This window comes from Zalophus californianus, chromosome 7 (assembly GCF_009762305.2).
Source record: "Zalophus californianus isolate mZalCal1 chromosome 7, mZalCal1.pri.v2, whole genome shotgun sequence".
NCBI lineage: Eukaryota > Metazoa > Chordata > Mammalia > Carnivora > Otariidae > Zalophus > Zalophus californianus.
The window spans coordinates 55,595,884-55,615,796 of NC_045601.1; the positions used below are offsets into that span (position 1 = coordinate 55,595,884).

At 40.9% G+C, this 19,913-nt stretch overlaps 1 protein-coding gene across 2 annotated transcripts; it reads left to right on the plus strand.

The window, feature by feature from the left end:
* The first annotated feature begins 397 nt into the window (after nt 1–397).
* Nucleotides 398–17,288, plus strand: POPDC3 (popeye domain containing 3). Of its 2 annotated transcripts, XM_027600903.2 has the most exons (5): nt 398–595; nt 13,151–13,507; nt 13,865–14,601; nt 15,589–15,697; nt 16,832–17,288. In XM_027600903.2, exons 3-5 carry the CDS (start codon nt 14,117–14,119, stop codon nt 17,111–17,113), a joined length of 876 nt encoding a protein of 291 aa, XP_027456704.1. In that variant the 5' UTR covers nt 398–595; nt 13,151–13,507; nt 13,865–14,116; the 3' UTR covers nt 17,114–17,288. The 2 variants fall into 2 exon arrangements, with proteins under 2 accessions (XP_027456704.1, XP_027456705.1); XM_027600904.2 differs by lacking the exon at nt 13,151–13,507.
* Nucleotides 17,289–19,913: the final 2,625 nt, after the last annotated feature.

The following is a 19,913-nucleotide window of genomic DNA, read 5'->3' on the forward strand; positions in this document are numbered from 1 at the left end:
TGTCCCATGCACCCAAATATTCTCATCCCCACTCTGGTCATTTATCTCCTCATTTTGTTTGTGGTGTGTTGGGGTGGGGGTCGAGGTGCGGGAGTGAGAGGGCACACATACAGTTGCTTTTCATTTCAGTAGTCAATTCCATCGCTCTCCCACAACAGCGAATACCACGTTTGTTTTCTAACCGTGATCAGTGTTGACTTCGGGAAACCCTTCTTGGCAAAGTTTGGTTCGCAGCGGCCGCTAGATTTATGGGCAGTCCTAGAAGCTGGTGGCCGCGCCGCTTGCTCCCGGGAGGCTGCGCCGGCCGGGTCCCCTGCGCGGCGGCCTCCGCCGCCCCCTCCCTCCCTGCTCTCCCCGCTGCGCCCCGGGGCGCGCGCCCGTGCCCGGCCCCCGCCCGCGCCGCCGCGCGAGCTCCGGAGTGGGCTGCGGTCACTGCGCGTCCCGGCGCCGGGCCGACACCGGCCGGGTGGGCGGCGAGGAGTGCGCTAGCGGGACGCCGGGGGCTTCGGCGCTGGCCAGCCCGGCCCAGCGCGTTCGGCTGGGAAACTTCTGTGGGCGCAAGGCCGGAGCTCTGCGCAGGGTCGGGGAAGGAAAGGTAAGGAGGGGAGCCCGGGGGCGCCTCGGCGGCCACCTCCCAACAACTGTCCGCACCCTTGCACCACGCGCGCTTTGCTGCAACTTTGCCGGCGCCGCTTCTATCCGGGCCCCGCCCCAGGGTGGGGGCTGCGAGGCCGCCGACCCCCCGGGAGCGCCCTTGCTTCGCCGCCCTGTGCTCCGCGCTGGCCGCGCTGGCCGCGCTGGCCGCACCGCAGCTCCGCTCCCGGCCCCGCTCTGGCCAATTCGAGCCCCGGAGGCCGGGTGGCGCCGCTCGCAGCTCCGCCCGCTGGGGGGTCCGCTGCTGAGGGCTCCGCGCGCATCGGCCCCTGGGAACTCGAGTCGTTCGCCCTACAGGCGAATCTTTCCCCCAGATCTTCTGTTAGCCCCACTCTTGCCCAGGCACCTTGGAGCCCAAAGAAAGAGGCCAGATTTTCGAGGGAGAAAAGCTGGTCCAAGGGGCCCTGACGGTCTTCGGTTTCATGGGGAAGTGCAGCGGTTGGGAGTTCCTTTCCCTCTCTGCTAAGGGCATGACTAGGGTCAGTGTTTCACACTGAGTTGGGGACACGCGAAAGCTGTCTCATCAAAGGTCACGCTGACCTGTTTTTTCTATTTGGGGATCCACCTTTAAAAAAAAAAGGAAGTAAGGAAAGAAACAAAACCACTAAATTACCTCATCACCAAGGTCGGTTACAGAGGTATAATACATTTTGAGGGTCTGTATTTTAGGAAAAGATTAAAGGCACAGAATCAAAATACAATAATAGGGCTATGGCAAAACAACAACAACAAAAAACTGTTTTAGCCAAAGAGACATTTGCAAAACATGATAATGTTCTACATGTGAATAATAAATGGAAAAGTAGAATTAGAAGCCCACTTTTGAACATAATCTAACTTGATTTAGTAAACATCTAGAATGGGACAATCTTTCCTCCTTCCTGACTTTTTATTCTAACTCTTCTAGTTAGGTATTTTGAATTTGCAAGCTTGGACACAGCAATCTCATTTTATGGCAGTCTTAAGAAATTTTTGGTCTCGGTTCATACTAAGGTTTAGTGGTGGCTCTTTTCTGTTATTTTTAATATCAAGGAGTGTTGCATGGTCATATCCCTTGTGTGACAGTACAGTAACTTGGCATTGTTCTTTGCGGCAAAAGAAAACCAAACGAGAACTACATGAAACAAAATACAAACAAAACCAAAATTGGACCTCCTTCCACATTTGCAGAATGAAGAGGTCTGGCTGATCCCTGATGATTTTAAGGCTCTTTTCGTTCCCTGAAGACTGGAGAATTTAGGATACAAATACAAATTGAAATGTAGAGTAAGACATTTTCTGTCCTAAAATTTAAACCTATAAACTGGGAGACACTGGAGAGTTGAGTTTCTTTAATCTCAACCGTGTCCCAAAATAGCTGAGTCATTGTGCATCCTGTGCTTCTAAATGGTGACATTCTATGCTTATTAAATCAAAATGTGTCCTGGAAAACCAAACTCCCATGCTTCTTAACCACAAGCTGCCTAAGAGCATTGACACACTAGAGCATTCACGTCTGCTTATTTTGAAATAGTCAAGATCAAGAATGGTTATGAAGTGTTGGTTGTAGTGTATGAGTGTAACAACATGTAAGCAACATGGCAGGCAAGAAGTTTCAAAACTGCTTTGGAAAATATCCATGATAGATTGATCTGCAAGCCTGCAAATTGCAGTTGAAATTGGCTTTTGTAATTACGGTTGTTGGTTAACTAGGATTAGGAGCTATAGAGAGTAAGTAAGAGTTGACAAGAGTATATTGAATCATTTAGATTTTTTTTTTTTGAGGAAAAGGGAAAATGTTTCTCTATGTTATCCAAGTAGTTACAGGAGAATGTCTTAAAGTAAAAGTTATAACAGGTATTTTTATTCTTTTTGAGATTTTATTTATTTGTCAGAGAGAGAGAGAGCACAAGCAGGGGGGAGCAGCAGGCAGAGGGAGAAGCAGGCTCCCCGCTGAGCAGGGAGCCCGATGCGGGGCTTGATCCCAGGACCCTGGGATCATGACTCGAGCCAAAGGCAGACACTTAACCAACTGAGCCACCCAGGCGTCCCATAATAGACATTTTAAAAAATTAAATAACTGAAAGTTGCTGACTTGAAGCCCCTATAACAATGCTGGATCGCCCTCCAACCCAAAGAATACAGGGATTGATTCACACAGACCCAAAGTGAGACCTTCTCATTTTGTTCTTCTTCATTTATATTCTTCAACAGAATAATAACCTTTGGTGACTCTTACACACAGTCTGAAATTGGTTCTAGAAAGACAATCAACTGGCTGAGCCTAGGCAAGAATCTTCATTGTTCTGAGCCTCGTTTTTCACTCCAAACAATGCTGATAAAACTCCTGAGGTTGCAGAGGTGTTGTGACTCCTAAATGGGTCAGTAAATGGAAGACCTGGTGCCTGGGACATAGTAAGAACACAACTAGTTGTAATTTTCCCTGTCTCCCTTAACAGGTGTTTGCTTACTAACTGAACAAACTATAGGATGAACATTAGTTACAGTTTTTGCTTTCAAATTCAAAAACTCTATGTAGCAAAATCTTGATAATTGTTGAATCTGGATAATAGGTATGTGGAGATTTAATATCTAGTATTTTCTCTATCCTTGTATATGTTTATTAATCAGAAAAAAAAACTAAGCATGGATCTGGAAAAAAACACATAAGATACATTTCTAATCTTACACTGCATTTTAAATTGCAATTTAAAAATTGTTCTATACGGCCTGGAAGGATAAACACAATTATATATAAGGAGTGAGTGGGTGGGAAATAGTACTTGAGAACAATCCATGGAGATCTTCAATTTTTGTGGAATTTTTTTTATTATAAAAAAGATTTTTACAGTGGCAATGATGTTTGTTAATTCTAGTCATTGGGTTCATGGATTTTAATTCTTTGAAATTTTTGTATTTAAAAATTTTCAAATTAATATAAAATCACCTTATTATTTTATAAAATTGTTATAAAGAATGCAAACAAAGACAAAAGTATCCCACTATCCAGAAATCATCTTTAACATTAAGTGTATAGATGGCTATAGATCACGTATTAACTAATACGTATGTATTAATATGTAACATGCTACTCCGGGGACACAAATAATGTTCTAGGGTTTGTCTAATGTTTGTTTTCAATCTTTGACGGACATTCTAGAAAACAAGCTTATTTGCATTTTGCTTTATGAGACTATAGACAGTCTCTTAAAATGTAGTATTTATTTAAAACTTTATGCAATAACTGACTTTAAATGAATTTTAAGTAGCTTAGGTTTATTTGCATATAAGATATTTTTAGCTATTTAAAATAGATCTCATAATTTGAAAGTAAGCTTAAATTGTATCAACATTTGAATTTCACTAAAATGCAAGCTCCAGGAGGGCAGGGATTTATCAAATTATTGCATATTAATTAATATTTTCCTGGCCATTTGAAAGTTGATGACACAGTCAATTATGTTATAATGTTTGTTTTGAAATTAAGCATCATGTCAATGCAATGGAAATCTTAGGGAACAATTTGAGCATAGCAGAGATTTTTTGCTTGCTCGTGCATCATTTACTCAGCCAGGACACCATGTGAACACGTTAAACTATAATCAGCTGACTTAAGCCATGTAGGAATACACAAAACACCAATACACATAACACCTGAAACATCTGCCGGCTACCTTGGTTCACCACAGGTTATCCTGCAAGATTGTGTTCTGCTATTCTTTTGCAGTGATGAACTTTTCTCTATAAAAACACACCCCTTCAGCATCCCAAGAATGTCTAAGCCTCTTGATTCAACATGTCAAATAGTGCACGCAAAAGGAAGGCTTCAATATTGAAGAGAAACTTGAAATAATCAAACATTTCAAAAGAATCAGGAGAATATGTGTATTTCCAGCAGAAACAAGGGAATAATTTACATTGCTTATCCACAGGCAGCGCTGCCAAAATAAGAGGAACATCTATGGTTGGAATACCCTCAAGTATAATAAAGTCAAGAAAAACAAGGCCAAAAGAAATAGAAGAAATGGAAAGATTGTAGAACATGTGGGTTGAGAACCAAACAGAAAATGGTCTCCCACAATCAAAGAGAAAGCTCCTATGTCTGTGCAAACACCTTGAAAGGAAATCTCCATACCCTGCAGAAGTGTTCCTTTTAGCACTAGTACAGGCTGGTTTGGTGGTTTCAAACATCCCTGACCCTGGTGTGTGGTCCACCTGGTTATTTAGCCAGAAAAAAATGAAAAAGAGAGACTCTAACCAGTTAGCTAGATCACATGAGCTTGTTACGCATGTTTGTCAGGAAGAAACATGAGAACCTGAACTAAATAACATAGAAAGGTGAGTTTACTTGCTGCATATAAGTCACTTGGAGGAAAAGGAAGTGAAGGTGTCTACCTTTGATTCATATCAAGAAAAGACTGTTTAATGGATCCATGGATCCAGCTTGTCTTGCATTTTTCAGCATGAATCTTTGGTGGACTTATGGCATGACATGAGAGCAACTGCTCAAAAGCCTGCTTGTGCCTTTAACCATTTCCAGTTTAAGGAGAAGTCAGAGGAACTTGGAGCAGAGCGTGGGGATTGTTTATTAAAAGCAATCAAATGACATGGTTGAGAAGGAGAGGTTTACTGCTGCTTCATCAAATGAAGAATTATAGGACACTGAGTGATTCAACACGGGACTGACCTTCCTATCCCTGTGTTGCTCAGAAAGTTGTAATTTCTTAAGAAGACATTTAAATTCATTGAATCTAGAACTGAAGGGAGAAAACAAGAATGTTGTTGATTTGTTCCAGTAAGTCCAGATATTTAGATTCAAACTGTATATGAAGCAGTATGTTATTATTTGCATCTGTCTGCCTGGGAGTGATTCTAGGCTCTATCATTTGTGTATCCTTAGGCAACCTAACTTCCCTGTACCTCAGTTTTCCCATCTGTAAAATAGGGACAATAGAACTGTATATTTCAAAAAGTTGTGAGGATTAAATGACGTAATATTTTAAGATTCTTAGAAACATGCCTGGCATACAGTAAGTGCTCAGTAAATGGTAGTAGTAATGGTGGTAGCAGTAATAGTAGTAAATGAGGTTCAAGAAGATGGCAACTAGATATTGCATTAATTTCCCATTGCTCAACTCATCTGAACGTGGTGGAGTCACACAACTAGAAGATTTACAGAGCTATTTGAGTTTCTGTAGTCTGTCTTTTGAGTGTTAACCTCTAGATGTGTCTGAGAGATCAAGTATTTGCCCTATACATATGGCTCAATTTTACAAAGAACTAAGCTGGAAGGCCCACCCAAGGAAACCTGGTATTCCAGGCATTTTGGAGGTTGTATATGAATGACATAATTATTCTGGAAATTGCCCATGTGTCCAAATGCTTAACAGTGTTGGGGCTGTCTGTGACTCCACTGAAGGAGAACCTGTAATATGTTGCTGGTAACCATAGTGAATTTACATGTAATTCCCAGGGCCTCTTCTTAGTGTCTTGTTTTCCAGATACTATTCTTCAAAAGTATCACTTTCTTAACCGGTTTTCCTGATTTAAATCTAGCAAAGATTGAGTGTCTTCTTCTGCATACATCTGTTTTCCAACTCCATCATAAAATGTAGATTATTAATGAAAAGTCTCATGTATAGTAAGTACTCATAATTGTGTGTATTAGTTTCCTGCTGCTTTGTAACAGTACCACAGACTAGTGGCTGAAAACACCACAAATCCATCATCGCACAGTTTTTGTGGGTCAGGAGTCCAGACACAGCTGAACTGGATCCTTTGCCTTGGGTGTTGAGAGCCTGCTATCCAGGTGTCAGCCTCACTGCATTCCCCATTTGGAGTCCAGGGACCTCTTCCAAGATTTTCGGGTGGTTGGAGGAATTCAGCTCCTTGCGGTTGTAGGACTGACATTCCCATTATCTTGGTAACTGTTAGTTGGGGACTTCTTTCAACTCCCAGAGACTGCTGGCCATTCCTTGGCTTGTGGCCCCCATAAGCAGTTCACAACATGGCGTTTGCTTTCTTCCAGGCCAGGAGGAACATGACTCTTCAATTTTCAATCCCTCTCCAGTCCTACAACCTTATATAGCTTAATAATCACAGGTTATTATTCCAGCACCATTTGCCATATAATGTTACCTAATCAAGAGAGTATCTGTCCCATCCCATTCACAGGTCTGCCACACTCAAGGAGAGAGAATTATTGCATGTGTGCACCAATGAGACAGGAATCTTGGGGACCATCTTACAATTCTGCTTATGCGATAAAGTGAGAAATCAGACACAGCTGCAGGTAATCAAATGGACTTTAGCGAAGACAAGAGAATCAGAGAAGTCCAGCATGGGGTGTAGGCATGTTCTCTAATTTTCTCGAGTCTCAAGAGAAGCCAACCTCTCATTGGTATGGAAAGTCAAAGGCATATTCCAGCCCAGAAGCCTAATGGTGCATGAAGAAACTCATATGTTACATGAAAACAAAGGCTGGTACAGACCCTCTGGAACCCAGAAGGCCATAATTCAATCTCCACTACAAAATTTATGAGATTATCTGTCTGGGATTTCCAGTGTATTCCATGAGGTATCATCAGAAGATGAAATGAGAAAATGAAACAATGTGATATAGTTGCTTGGGAAAGTGTAATTCTCCTAAGGAAAAAGGACAAAGTAGTGACTTCCTTGGTAGGATAAAGAGGCCAAGAACTGTAGTGGGGCTGGCCACCTATGTAGGCAGAAACCAGATGGCGACATCTATGCCACAGATAACATCTGATGATTGTAGCATATGAATATTGTAGCCAATATCATTTACATTTATATCAACTCTCTGTTCTTAATCTTAGATAATTCTCCCATATTTATACACTTATACATTATACATATGCACTGTTTGCACAGTGTCATGCCAAGTCTTTTTCATTTCCTTTCTCTGTTACTTGAGAGGCTCTAGACCAGCACTGTCCAAGAGAAATATAATGCAAGCCACATACATAATTTTAAATATTTTAGTAGCAACATTAAAAAAATAAGACATGGGCAAAATTAACTTTAATGTCTTATTTAACCCAGTATTTCTGAAACATAATCATTTCAACATATAGTCAACATAAAAGTTATTAATGACATACTCTATCTTTGTGCTCAGTCTTTTTGAAATCCATGTGTATAACACATCTCAATTCAGACCAGGCACATGTGGCTAATGGCTACCATATTGGACAGCACAACTCTAGAGTTCTATCTAAGGCCTTGGATCATGGGCATTTAACTTCAACTCTCATTCTGTCTGCACTCGCTTTCTAGCTAATCTTGCCAACCCCAGGCTTTCTTCAGTATTGTCCTGTGTAATAGTAACTATTAAAGATCTCTCTGTCCTGCCCCTTATCTTCTGCTGTGAACTCTGTTGCTAGACCAAGAGTATCAGGTTAATTGAGGATAAAACTGTGTTCCCCTTTCCTCTGATTTCTTTCCAAACTTTGGGATCTCTTAAAATTCCAAAGGGTCTTTAACCCTTCTTTGTTCCTCTGTCTCAATAGAGACACTTCTTCCTTTCACTTCTTCCTCATAGTATAATATATGTTTTCCTTTCTTTTAGTCCAACATCTAAATCATTGATTCAGGTATTAGTCAGATCTCACTTGGGCTTCTTACTTGTTCCAAAACTAATCTGAACACTGCATTGATACCTGAGCATTGTTATCCTTATTAGTCATTGAACATTTATTGAAGACTCACTGTGCTCTAGACAGAGGGAAATTCCATATATGTTTCCATACACACATACGTAAAATAACCAACCAATAAAGCTGACATTTATATGACCAAATATATATGACCAATGACCATATATAATATATATTACATATTACATGTGTATTATTTATGGTCAATATAACATAACATATGATGGAAGCCATGTTGACAGATAATAAAGGCCATAAAAATTCAGAGCTAGAAGGTGCAAATTCAGGCCACCCTGTTGAGGAAAGGCTGCTGCAGAATATCCACAAGCCTTGAGCCCTCTTGGAATGATGAGTGGCAAGGAAGGAAAATGCCTCCCCACCTGAGCAAAGCATGGGAATGAGAACACACAAGGCCAAAATGTGCCTTTCCAGCTCCTTCAAAGTAAGAATTAAAATTAGGTCCTTTACCCTACAGACAGTTCTGGTGTCTCTCAACCTCACCCCCTAATAGTTCTTAACCCTGGTTGCATGTTAGAACATTCCAGTGCCTGGGCCCCGCCACAGTCCATAGGTAATTAAATAAATGGTCTCTAGAGTGGGTCCTCGATCATAAAATTGGTGTTAAGACCTGCAGTAATTCAGTTCCACTCTTCAGCTCTATATTTTAACCCATGCTAGGAAAAATCTTCTGTTCCTTATTACATAGGGTCATGTTATTTTAGAGCCAAAAGGACCTCACACTGTTTTGTCCAACACTTCCATTTTACCAATGAGGAAACAGGTCTAATAAGCTATTTAGGGGCACGGCTAAGACTAGAACCTTTCTTTTAACAGTGTGAACTGAGCCAATAGACACAGAATGGAGCGTTAGCACCAGCACTACCGTCCTGGGCAGACAGAGATCAAAAGCACAAGAGTAATCTGCATAGAAGGACAGCCAGTGGTCAGCCAGGAAGAAACAAAGCTGAGGTCCTGCAAACAAACAAGGATAATTCAGAAATCATGCAGGAACAGCATAAAATAATGGCCCTCAAACTTTAATGTGCGTACGAATCAACTGGGAGCTTATCAGAAGGGCATCTTCCTGGGTCCCTTCCTGGCTCAGTAATTCTGGGATGGGCCCAGGGAAGGGACATTCTAACAAGCCACCCAGGTGACACTTAACATCAGTGATTTGAGGATCCCTGCTGAGAAGCTCTAAACACTTATCTGAGGCAGAAGACTGTAGTTGTCTTCCAGGGACTGGCTTCTTGGCCATTGGAAAGTAAAGACTCAAGGGTGGGTTGGTTATGGGGGTACCCCAGTCAGCCGTAGGAGGTCAGGACACAGGGAAGAACAACAGAGATCACCCCTGCAGGAATGAGTAAATTTAGAATTTAAAATTTAAAGTTGGGTAGCCACCAAAAGTAATATTTGCATTTCTGTATTCAATTGTAATCCTCTGGGTGAAAGAAAGCTTTTAAAAACTAAATTCTCCAAAAGGCTCAGTTCTGTAAAATACAAGCAACAAGTACAGCGATGCCATCTCTATATTATTTTTAAATTTGCCAAGAAGTTTTAATATAGATTTCCTCATTTGAGTCTTGTAGCGCCCTTTAGAGTGGACAGAACAGGTGATATTACCTCCGCTTGACTGATGAATAAACATGCCTGAGTTCATCTAAGTAGCAAGGAGGAAATGAATGCCTACATTTTCTAAATCCTGGTACTGTGGAAGCAGAATAATAAAAGTGATTTAGTCTGAGCTTCAGAATCAGGCAGGACTGGGTGGAATGTTAGTCCCAAGATTAGCAATGCGACCTTGAACAATTTACTTACCTTCTCTGGGTTTCGATTTTCTCAACTATAAGATGGAGATATAGTACCTTCTCAGTGGGGTTGTTGTGAAGGTTAAGTGACATAATTCTTGAATACGCCTGGCATGTAGGTCCTGAGTAAGTGTACCTCCTTGAGGATAAGTAGAGAAACCAGCTTTAAGTAAATGATTATTTTGCATATGGAACACATACCAAAGTTAGGACCTATTCCAATTAATGAGTAGAATATTGATGGAATTTTTATCTCCTGGGTTGCCTAGCAACCAAAACTAATGCAATGCCACAAGCTACAAGAGTTGTTGTTTTTTAATCAGATTAAAATTCAACTGCTCTTAAGGAGCTCAATTTCTATGAAGACAAAAGGATTCCCCTATGAATTTGGAGCTGTGCCAGACATTTAAATAAGCAGTGTCCCACCTCTTTAGTGATTTTGTGCCGAAATGCCTTGGATGTTGGGATATCCCCTACTTCTTTTCTCCTGGGTGACGGAAGATGTTAGAACATCCATTAAATCGGATAGAGAGTAGGCCTGGAGAAGGCAGAGTGCTTGTACCTGGATACCAGTGTGTCCAATCAACGTTCCCTGAGTGCCAGAAATACAGAAACAGTTGTCTTTGCCCCATAGGAGTTTCAGAAGCTAAGAGAGGAAGTCAGTCAGTGTTGAATAACAATACAGCCAATTATTTCATCAGTGGCTTTCTAGGTCTGTTTCCCTAGCTCGATGGTAAGCATTACGGATTGAGCGGTACATGTGGCTGTGGCAGCTCTTAAATATTCAGCGTTAGGACTATTGTTTTCCTGGCAAACCAGTCCTGACAGAATATCCCGCTGTCTCCCAACACGTTCATATCCGATTCAGAGCCCTGAGACGTGGCCCTGCCTGCTGGTGAGGGCATGGCGCTGAGCGGACAGGGACTCCTACCCGGGACTTCCTGCCTCTCTTACCTCAAGCCAGCTACTTAGCCAATCTTGTGCCCTGCTTTTCTCATTGGTAAGCAGAGCATGATGATTTAGATTCTGCCTCCCTCGTGGCAACAAGTGTGATGCGATGAGATAATAAATGCTCAGGTTGTGAACAGATAAACACCATTTCTGAGCTAGTCTTAATCAGTTGGTCCCAAGTCTCCATCCTATTTCATGGAGCATCCGTGTACCTGTCTTTAAATGTCCTCATTCCTCTATAACTCAGGGGCTCACAGCCTCAGGAGTAAAAAGGGGGGAACTGGGAATTATTGTGTTTATTTGCACTTAATTTTGTCTCCATCATTTGTATCTCCGTGTGCTAATTTCTCTTGCGGGGAAGATGGGCTTTCCTGCCGGAGAAATCCATCGTGCCACTTTGGCATCTCAACATTTATTTACCCAAAAACATGACTTAAGGCCTTCAGGCCTTTCCAGCAGGCAGCTGGTTGATGAATCATGTTCAGTCGTGGAGTGTTGCTGGCCCATATCAGAGGAACACTCATGCCCGTCACCTGCCCCTGTCAGTTCTTTCTCTTCTAATAAAATACATCTGTTTTGGTGACTGAATAAAAACACACCGAGGGGAGAAAGGCTGGGTGTGGAGTAATTTAATCAGGGCAAGTCAGCACTCTGTGTTGCTGTGTTGAGTGCTACGGTATCAAGGATAGGAAGATGATTTGGTAGCAGCTTCTTGAAACAGAAGCCGCTGGAAAGGGCCGGAAGCGCAGTTCTTCTGATGATCATAATGGGTCACCCTCCTGGAACGCATGTGGCCCAGCCTATCCCCCAAGTCCGGATCGTCAGGGGACAAGATTCCCAGAAGCTCCCTTCTGCATTGCCACAGAGGTGTTACATGGCCTTTCTCTGTTAGCATCATTTTAACATTTTGTTGAGGATTATAAATTTTTAAGGAAGGTCAAACCACAGTTCAGAGCTCTGGCAGCAGTGCTTTTTAATATTGGCTTTAGTGGCTGTGTTAGGTATCCTGAGGAACCGATTAATTTAAAATACCCTAGTTTTAAAAGTAAAACAGCAGGGAGACTGACATTTGCAGTCTGGTATTCTGCAGTTCTCACTACTCATTGTATTTAAAAAAATTTTTTTCTTTGTTGTGACTATCCAGTAGTATATAATTTTGTGTTGCATTTAAAGAGGAGAAAGTAAACACGTTCGGGGTGCTGGTCTGCCCCGAATCACATCATCTCACATGAGTGATGGGGGGAGGCAGGATTTAGGGGGCATGGGATGTTTAAAGTACATTTGAAAGTAGCTTAAGTACAAATAGCAATATAAGTTATAGGTCTGTGTTTTTTTTTTTCTTCTTTTTTTAATGATTCACCTGGTGATGCTCTTAAAGTCCTTACTTGCTGAGGAAAGAATCACTATCCAGGATGAAGAACCAGGAACTCCAACAACAGTGGCTCCTTTATTTCCATTTCTGGTTCTGTTGGTGATTATACTCTTCCCTTTTTTACTTCAGCTAAGTCATTTTCACCTCTCTGTGTGTATTTTTTTTTTCTATGAGACAAGATCTGTGATACCCGATATTTTATTAACAGGTGTTCTGGAAATGATCTATCTCAAAAATAAAAACACTAAATATAGCACGTAAGTTCAAGGCTTCTGAATGTTGTGGTTTAAAAATCCAATCTAATGAATGCTTCACATTGAAACTATTTCTTGTTAAGAAACCTGGGGATAAATGATACATATCCTACAGCTCTATCATCCTGGTTAAATCTCTCCTGACTCAGATCACACATTAGCATTTTTACCATATGGCTCAAAGGGTAGAGAATATATGTGCAGAGGAACAAATCGGTAACATTTTTTGACCATCTGGTAAATAAATGTGTAAGTAGCAGGAATTTTAATATTATTTATTTAGTTATATGGGTACAGATTTAACTTGAAATAGCCTCTAATACAGTAAGGTAGATCTGAATTTATATTTCTCAAGTAATTTTGATCTAATTCACGAAACATACTCATAGTCTACTCTGTGCTTTTAAAATCTGACTCCTAAGTATGTGTTTCTCCTGTTTATTGTTTCCTTAGGGCTCTTTAGAGTGCCTAATTTAAAATCTCTTTCATGAGAAGCCACATGATTGGAGCCAGCGTAGAGGCTTCCGTACAGAAGTTCTGCTCTACCCTGACCACTGTGTGACCTGGGACAAATTAGTTGGCCTCTCTAAGTGTCGAATTTTTCATCTGTGAAGAGTGAATAACATTGTCAAACAGTATCTCTCAGAGGGTGGGCCATGAAAGGCCATGGACTGATGCCTCAGAATCGTGGGGGGGATTGTCAAGATGCCGGCACATAGGCCCGACCCCGCCCTCAGAGATTCTGACTCCGTACGCCTGCACACCGCTTATGAATCTGCATTTTTAGTCACTGTCCCAAGAGATTCTGAGGTACACCAAGGCATTGTTACGACGATGAGTTGATGATAGCACCTAGCTTTCTAGCAGAATATGTAGTTAGCTAATTCTAACAAATGCTAAAATTTCAGTAAATAATTTATCATTATTATTAAGCATAACCCTAAAAATATACATCTTCTATCCTAGAAACTTAACAGCATCTGTGCCCTCTCTGTATTATTCCTTATAACTAATGCAAATACATAATTATGTCAAAATAAAATTTAAAAAAAATTCTAACTTCGTAGAAAATAGCATATCAACTTGAATAGGAATGCTGGTGATTCACTTAAATATACCTCTCAATTTTCCTTCTTTAATTAGATGCTTCTTTTTTTTCTTGTCCAGGAAACCACAAAATATTTGTGGACTAGATCTGAATCAGGAGCCCAGATGTACTTAAAGAAGCTAGCATGGGATTTTTAGGTTTTCAAGATCCATACACACAAAACCCTTAATCACTACAACCCCAGTGTCCAGGCTGTCTCTGGTTTTATAAAGACGTAGTGAAACTCTGAGGATGGAAAAGCAAAGGACTTAATTACTTGCTTCAATATCATCGAATGTCAACTGAAAAGTGAACCAGACAGAAGTACAGCCATGGAGAGAAATTCAAGTCTATGGAAGAACCTGATAGATGAACACCCAGTCTGCACCACCTGGAAGCAAGAGGCCGAAGGAGCCATTTATCATCTTGCCAGTATTTTATTTGTAGTAGGTTTCATGGGCGGCAGTGGATTCTTCGGGCTCCTTTACGTCTTCAGTTTGCTGGGGTTGGGTTTTCTCTGCTCTGCTGTCTGGGCTTGGGTAGATGTCTGTGCAGCTGACATATATTCCTGGAATTTTGTACTGTTTGTCATCTGCTTCATGCAATTTGTTCACATTGCGTATCAAGTTCGCAGCATAACTTTTTCCCGAGAATTCCAGCTATTGTACAGCTCCCTTTTTCAGCCTCTGGGGACGTCTTTGCCCGTCTTCAGAACAATTGCTCTGAGCTCTGAAGTGGTTACTTTGGAAAAGGAACACTGTTATGCCATGCAGGGGAAAACCTCCATTGATAAACTCTCCCTGCTTGTTTCGGGAAGGTTTGTACTCTTGGTGCTTGCTCTATATTAGTTATTTCCTTTGTATTAGTTACTAGCTGGTGTTTCTTTCTGCTACACTTTTCCATCTCAGCATAGCACAGTCCTGGGTGGTTTTTAGCACCGTGAGGCATGAGAAACCCCTTGACACATACATGAGTCATGGACATAGGCATTTAGAGTACATGCTATTATTTACCTGAAGCAGGATATAATTGAGAGCCTTAATATTTCTTCTTAGAAATCAAATGTACAAATGGGTTTGTCTGGATATGCTATTTGTTTCCAAGCTAATCACTGACAGTCAAGAAGAGGATGATGCCAGCTTGAATTAATAGAATACTTATGTTGGCATGCAAAGTACTTTAAATAGACTGTGATAGGGCATTCTTTTAAGGAATAGAGAACATTTAAGTTTTGTAATGATCAATTTTCTTCAGTAAATTCTAGAATTGCCCACTTGCTAGAAGCAGGGGGTTCACCATATATAATTTTTATATCTATATTTGTATGTATATAAACTTTGAAAGCAGAAAGTTTGGGGAAACTTTAATGGAAACAATAATGTGATTATTCATGCCTTTAAAAAGTTTAAATATTAGTCTACAGAGGTATTTACAGTGCCACTTCTTTATGTTCTTCAGTGTTTTCCTACTTAATTTAAAATCCAACTGTGTGCATTGGAACTTTGTCTTCAAGTATAATATATACACACAAATGGGCACATACCATCAATGTATACCTTGATGCATCGTCTGATGAATTTCACCCAATATTCCAGAATCCTAACTGTGTGAGGAACATCAGTACATGAATCTTACAGGAGATTTTGTCACTTACTGTAATGTGTGAATTTAATATTTCATCCTACAAAATTTTAAAAGCCATAAAGACCACCGGAGATCTGAAATACTGTTCCCTCCCCCTTGCCTCCAATTATGGGCTTGCTTTCTCCTTCTCTCATGAATGATGTTCTTTGTGTTTGGGTAGGATCAGAGTGACGGTTGATGGCGAATTTCTGCATTACATTTTCCCCTTCCAGTTCCTGGACTCTCCGGAATGGGACTCACTGAGACCCACAGAAGAAGGCATTTTTCAGGTGAGGGGTAACTAGACCACAGAGTGAACACCACCTATTCCAAACAGATAGACATTTGTTTAAAAACAGGCTATGGTGAGCGCTTGTGAATTGTGTAAGACTGATGAATCACAGACCTGTACTCCTGAAACAAATAATACATTTTATGTTAATTAAAAATATATATATTATAATAAAAAATAAAATAAAAATAAGCAAACAAAACAGCAGATGACAGAGCAATAATTTATATTCAACTTTGGAATGTACTTTGCAGCATGTGTGACTTCCCAGCCCTGTTTGACTCTTGCTGATTACTGTCACTGTATAGGTCCAGCGACAAGAAAAGGGATGGGCCTTGTATATGACAGAAAGGAGTCCATGATAGATGCTCTTAAATTTTCCTTTGCTTAGCTGCATATATGGAGATTAAAATATAATTAATTGAGATTTGACTATAAACTAAACACTGCCACTGACAAGGTGGAGAAAAACACCAAGAATTTAAAAGTCTGCCCTTATTACAAAATGAGGGATTCTTAAAATTTAAAATGCTAATAGATTTTAGTTGTTTTCTAGCAAAAAAAAAAAAAATGCTAAACTTCCTGTCACTGCTCTGCTGCTGTGTCTGATAATTTCGAAAGATAATCACTTCAGTGGATTCTATTATGGTATTTTGTTTTCCTACAATTCATACATGTAACATTCATGTGTGTATGCAAATACAAATTCATATACATATGCAGAATAGGTCAATAAATTCTATTTCGTGCCACAGAAACAGAGTTAAATGTCTGCAGTCTTCGGGACTGACTTGGAACTACTTCTCTAACATTAGCCAACTTTATTATTTTTTAGTATCAAGTAGTTCTCACTTCAGTAAAAGGCAAAATATAGATACCCAGATTTTGAAAAGAGGGAAATTGGAAATGGGCACAATATTGTGATTGTTCATGTTATAAATTATATATGTAGCAAGACATTTTGTAGTTTCTCCCCGTTTTTAAAATATATTGTGAGTCAGTGAGCTTTTTCAACCTAAGAGAGCAGCAAGTAAAATTCATTTAAAATTGGGGCCAATAAAAAAGGCAGAATTTTTCTTGCTTCCTAATCTTTGTTTTTTTATGTGGCCTTCCTTTTTTTTTTTTTTTTTAGGTAACCCTCACAGCAGAAACTGATTGTCGATATGTGTCTTGGAGGAGAAAGAAATTGTATTTGCTCTTCGCTCAGCATCGTTACATCTCCCGCCTGTTTTCAGTTTTAATTGGCAGTGACATTGCAGATAAACTCTATGCCTTGAATGACAGGGTATATACAGGAAAAACATACCACTACGATATTCGGTTACCCAACTTCTATCAAATGTCAAGTCCAAAAATACGCAAATCACCCCTGACAGAACATTTCCGGAATTCCAGGCAGTATTGTGATAAATGACATCGAAGTCGGAAGTTTTATAATTATAGAAAAGACCCTCTTCATCATTCCCCAAATGAAACACAGAAAATCGTGCTCACTAACATTTTTACAAATCAAACTCAGAGGCAAGATGCCACCATCGGCTGTTTTACTCATCTCAACTTCTGCATCATGAATAAAGTTTACAAATTTCTCTGTATTTCTTATTGGAATAAGGTGGGAGGCGGAGAATGAACAACTGTGGGCAATTTCTCCTTTTCTATGTCAGAACTGGGAGAATGAAATTTTGTGTTCTCAAATATTTCCTCAGATTTATTCAAATCTGCTATCTTGCCCTATTGAGTTAGGCTTTGCTTCTCAAGAAGCAGCCAGAAAGTACTCTCAGCATGAGAGTGGGCTGTGACTGTCCACATCAGTGTTCCCAGAATTCACTTTTTGCCACAACCTCTGATGAAAGCAAGGTGGATTATTGTGGTGGGCAGCGATTATTTATTTTAAATGTGAAGTTATTTAATATGACTAGAAAGTAAAATACATGCAAGAGATGAAAATATGTCCATCTTGAAGGCTAGTTTATTGCAACAAATAATTTATCAGCTCAGTCTGTCATTAACATTTGGAAAAGAGGCATTTCATGGAAGACATGCATACTAATTACAGAGTAAAAAGAATACCCAGGAACAAATAGTAAAAGCGTTGCACAGTATTTCAGTCTCACATGGTTAGCCAAAAGTGCAAGTGTGAATGGTCTGACTGGACAGCAAGGGACTCATAGCCAAAGCTCTACCCACCACACAAACGCGGGAGTGCCTTCGACATTGTAAAGAAGAGCTAACAGATCCTCCATCTGATCCCTATGTTCAGAAAACGGGTTCTTTCTCTGGAGATCACCAGCCAACCATGTCCTTTGGTAGAAAGATAAATCATCATGCATTTAACAAATATGTATTGAGCTCCTACTATGGCTCCAGGTGCTGACCTGAGCACTAGTGATACACCAGGTAACAGATTCCATCCCTCATGGAACTTACATTCTGGGGTGAGAGAGACCGATAATAAAACAAAAATCTGGAGTTGGAAAGAGTGTCACCATGGAGAGAGAGAAATTAGGGACAGTGGGTAGGATGGGGCATTGTCATTTTAATAGGATGTTCAAAGAAGGCCTGAATGAGAAGATAATGTTTGAACAGAGACTGAGGGAAGCAAAGGAACAATCCATGCAGACACTTGGGGAATGAGGAATCTGGGGGAGTAGAGAGAAAGGCAAATGAGAAGGCCTGTCGGCATGGACAGGAACAGAGAGAAGGCAGCACGGCTACAAAACAATGAGCACTAGGGAGAGAAGGCAGAGAATTTGGGGCAGATTGGGTGGGGCCTAATAAGTCATGGTGAGAACTCTTGACTTTTATTCTGAGAGTGACCAGAAGCCACCGGGGAGTTTTAAATAGAAGGGTGGTGTGATCTACCTTATTTAATAAATTCAATAGAATCACATTGGCCAGCCCGGTGAGAATGGACTGGTGGGGGAGGGGAGCAAGAGCGGACTTGGAATGCAAGATCAGGGTTAAGTGTGAGATGCCTACCAGACACGGAAGTAGAATAAATGGTTGGATGAGTCTAGAGTTCAAGAGAAAGGTCTGGGCTAGAGAGAGATTTGAGAGTACGTCGCCTACGGATAATACTTAAAGCCATGAGACTTAACTACACACAGTAAGTGTAGATTCAGAAGGAAAATTGTTGGGAGGACCTTTCCTTGGAGCACTCCATTGTTAAGGGGACAGGGAGATGGGGAAGAGTCAGCAAAGGACAAGGGAAGGAGCAGCTAGGGAGGTAGGAAGAAAACCAGAAGCGTCATGTCCTGGAGGCCGAGTGAAGAAAGGGTTCGAGAAGAAGGGAGCGATGGACTGTCTCAAATGTGGCCGACAGGTCAGGTGCTGTGAAGTCTGAGAATAAACCATGGGGTTGAGCAGCATGGAGGTCACTGGTGAACATGACAGGAACAGTTTTAGTGCAGTAATTGGGAACAAACACTTGACTAAAGTAGGTTGAGGGGAAATGAAAGGCAAGAAATTGGAAAAGCAAGTACAAGTAAGCTTTTCAAGGAGTTTTGATGTGAAGGGAAATAGAAATGAACAGTAGCCTGAGCAGGAAGTGGGGTCAAGAGAGAAGATGTTTTTCATCATTGTATATAAGGTAAGAGAAAGAATGGCATATTTGTATGCTGATGGGAATGAGCCAGGAGAGGGGGGTGAATTGCTGGAGGGTTGCCCTTGAGCAGGTGAGTGATGATGGCATCCAGTGACCTTAAGCAGGAACATGGACAATCAGTCATTAGGAAGGAGAGCAGGCAGAAAGCACATGGGAGCACAGTTGCTGGCAAATGAGAGATGTCCCGGGAGCTCGTGGACATTCTCTCATAATTACTTCTGTTTTCTCGGTGACCAGGAAACCAAGTGAGCAAGAAGGGTGGGGGAAGAAGTTTTGGGGTTATGGAAGGTACATTATCTTTCTGTTCATTAGCATGTGCTGTAAGTGGGACAGTGTGACAAGGTCTGAATCATTAGTCTGGATGAGCTATTGAACTCATCAAGTTCAGCGGGAACTAGAGGAATAGTTGGAGGGGTTATCTCCCAGCCCCACATGGCTATCATGGGCATCCATGACACAAGCAGACACAATGGCAGCTCTCTGCTCAGTACAACTGAAGGCCTTCCAGTATTAAAGCACACAACATCCTAAGGAGAATCCACACCTTAAGTTGGTACCAGCTAATAATTTCACAGGTGTTATTTATCGGAGAGCTTCTAACCATGAAAAT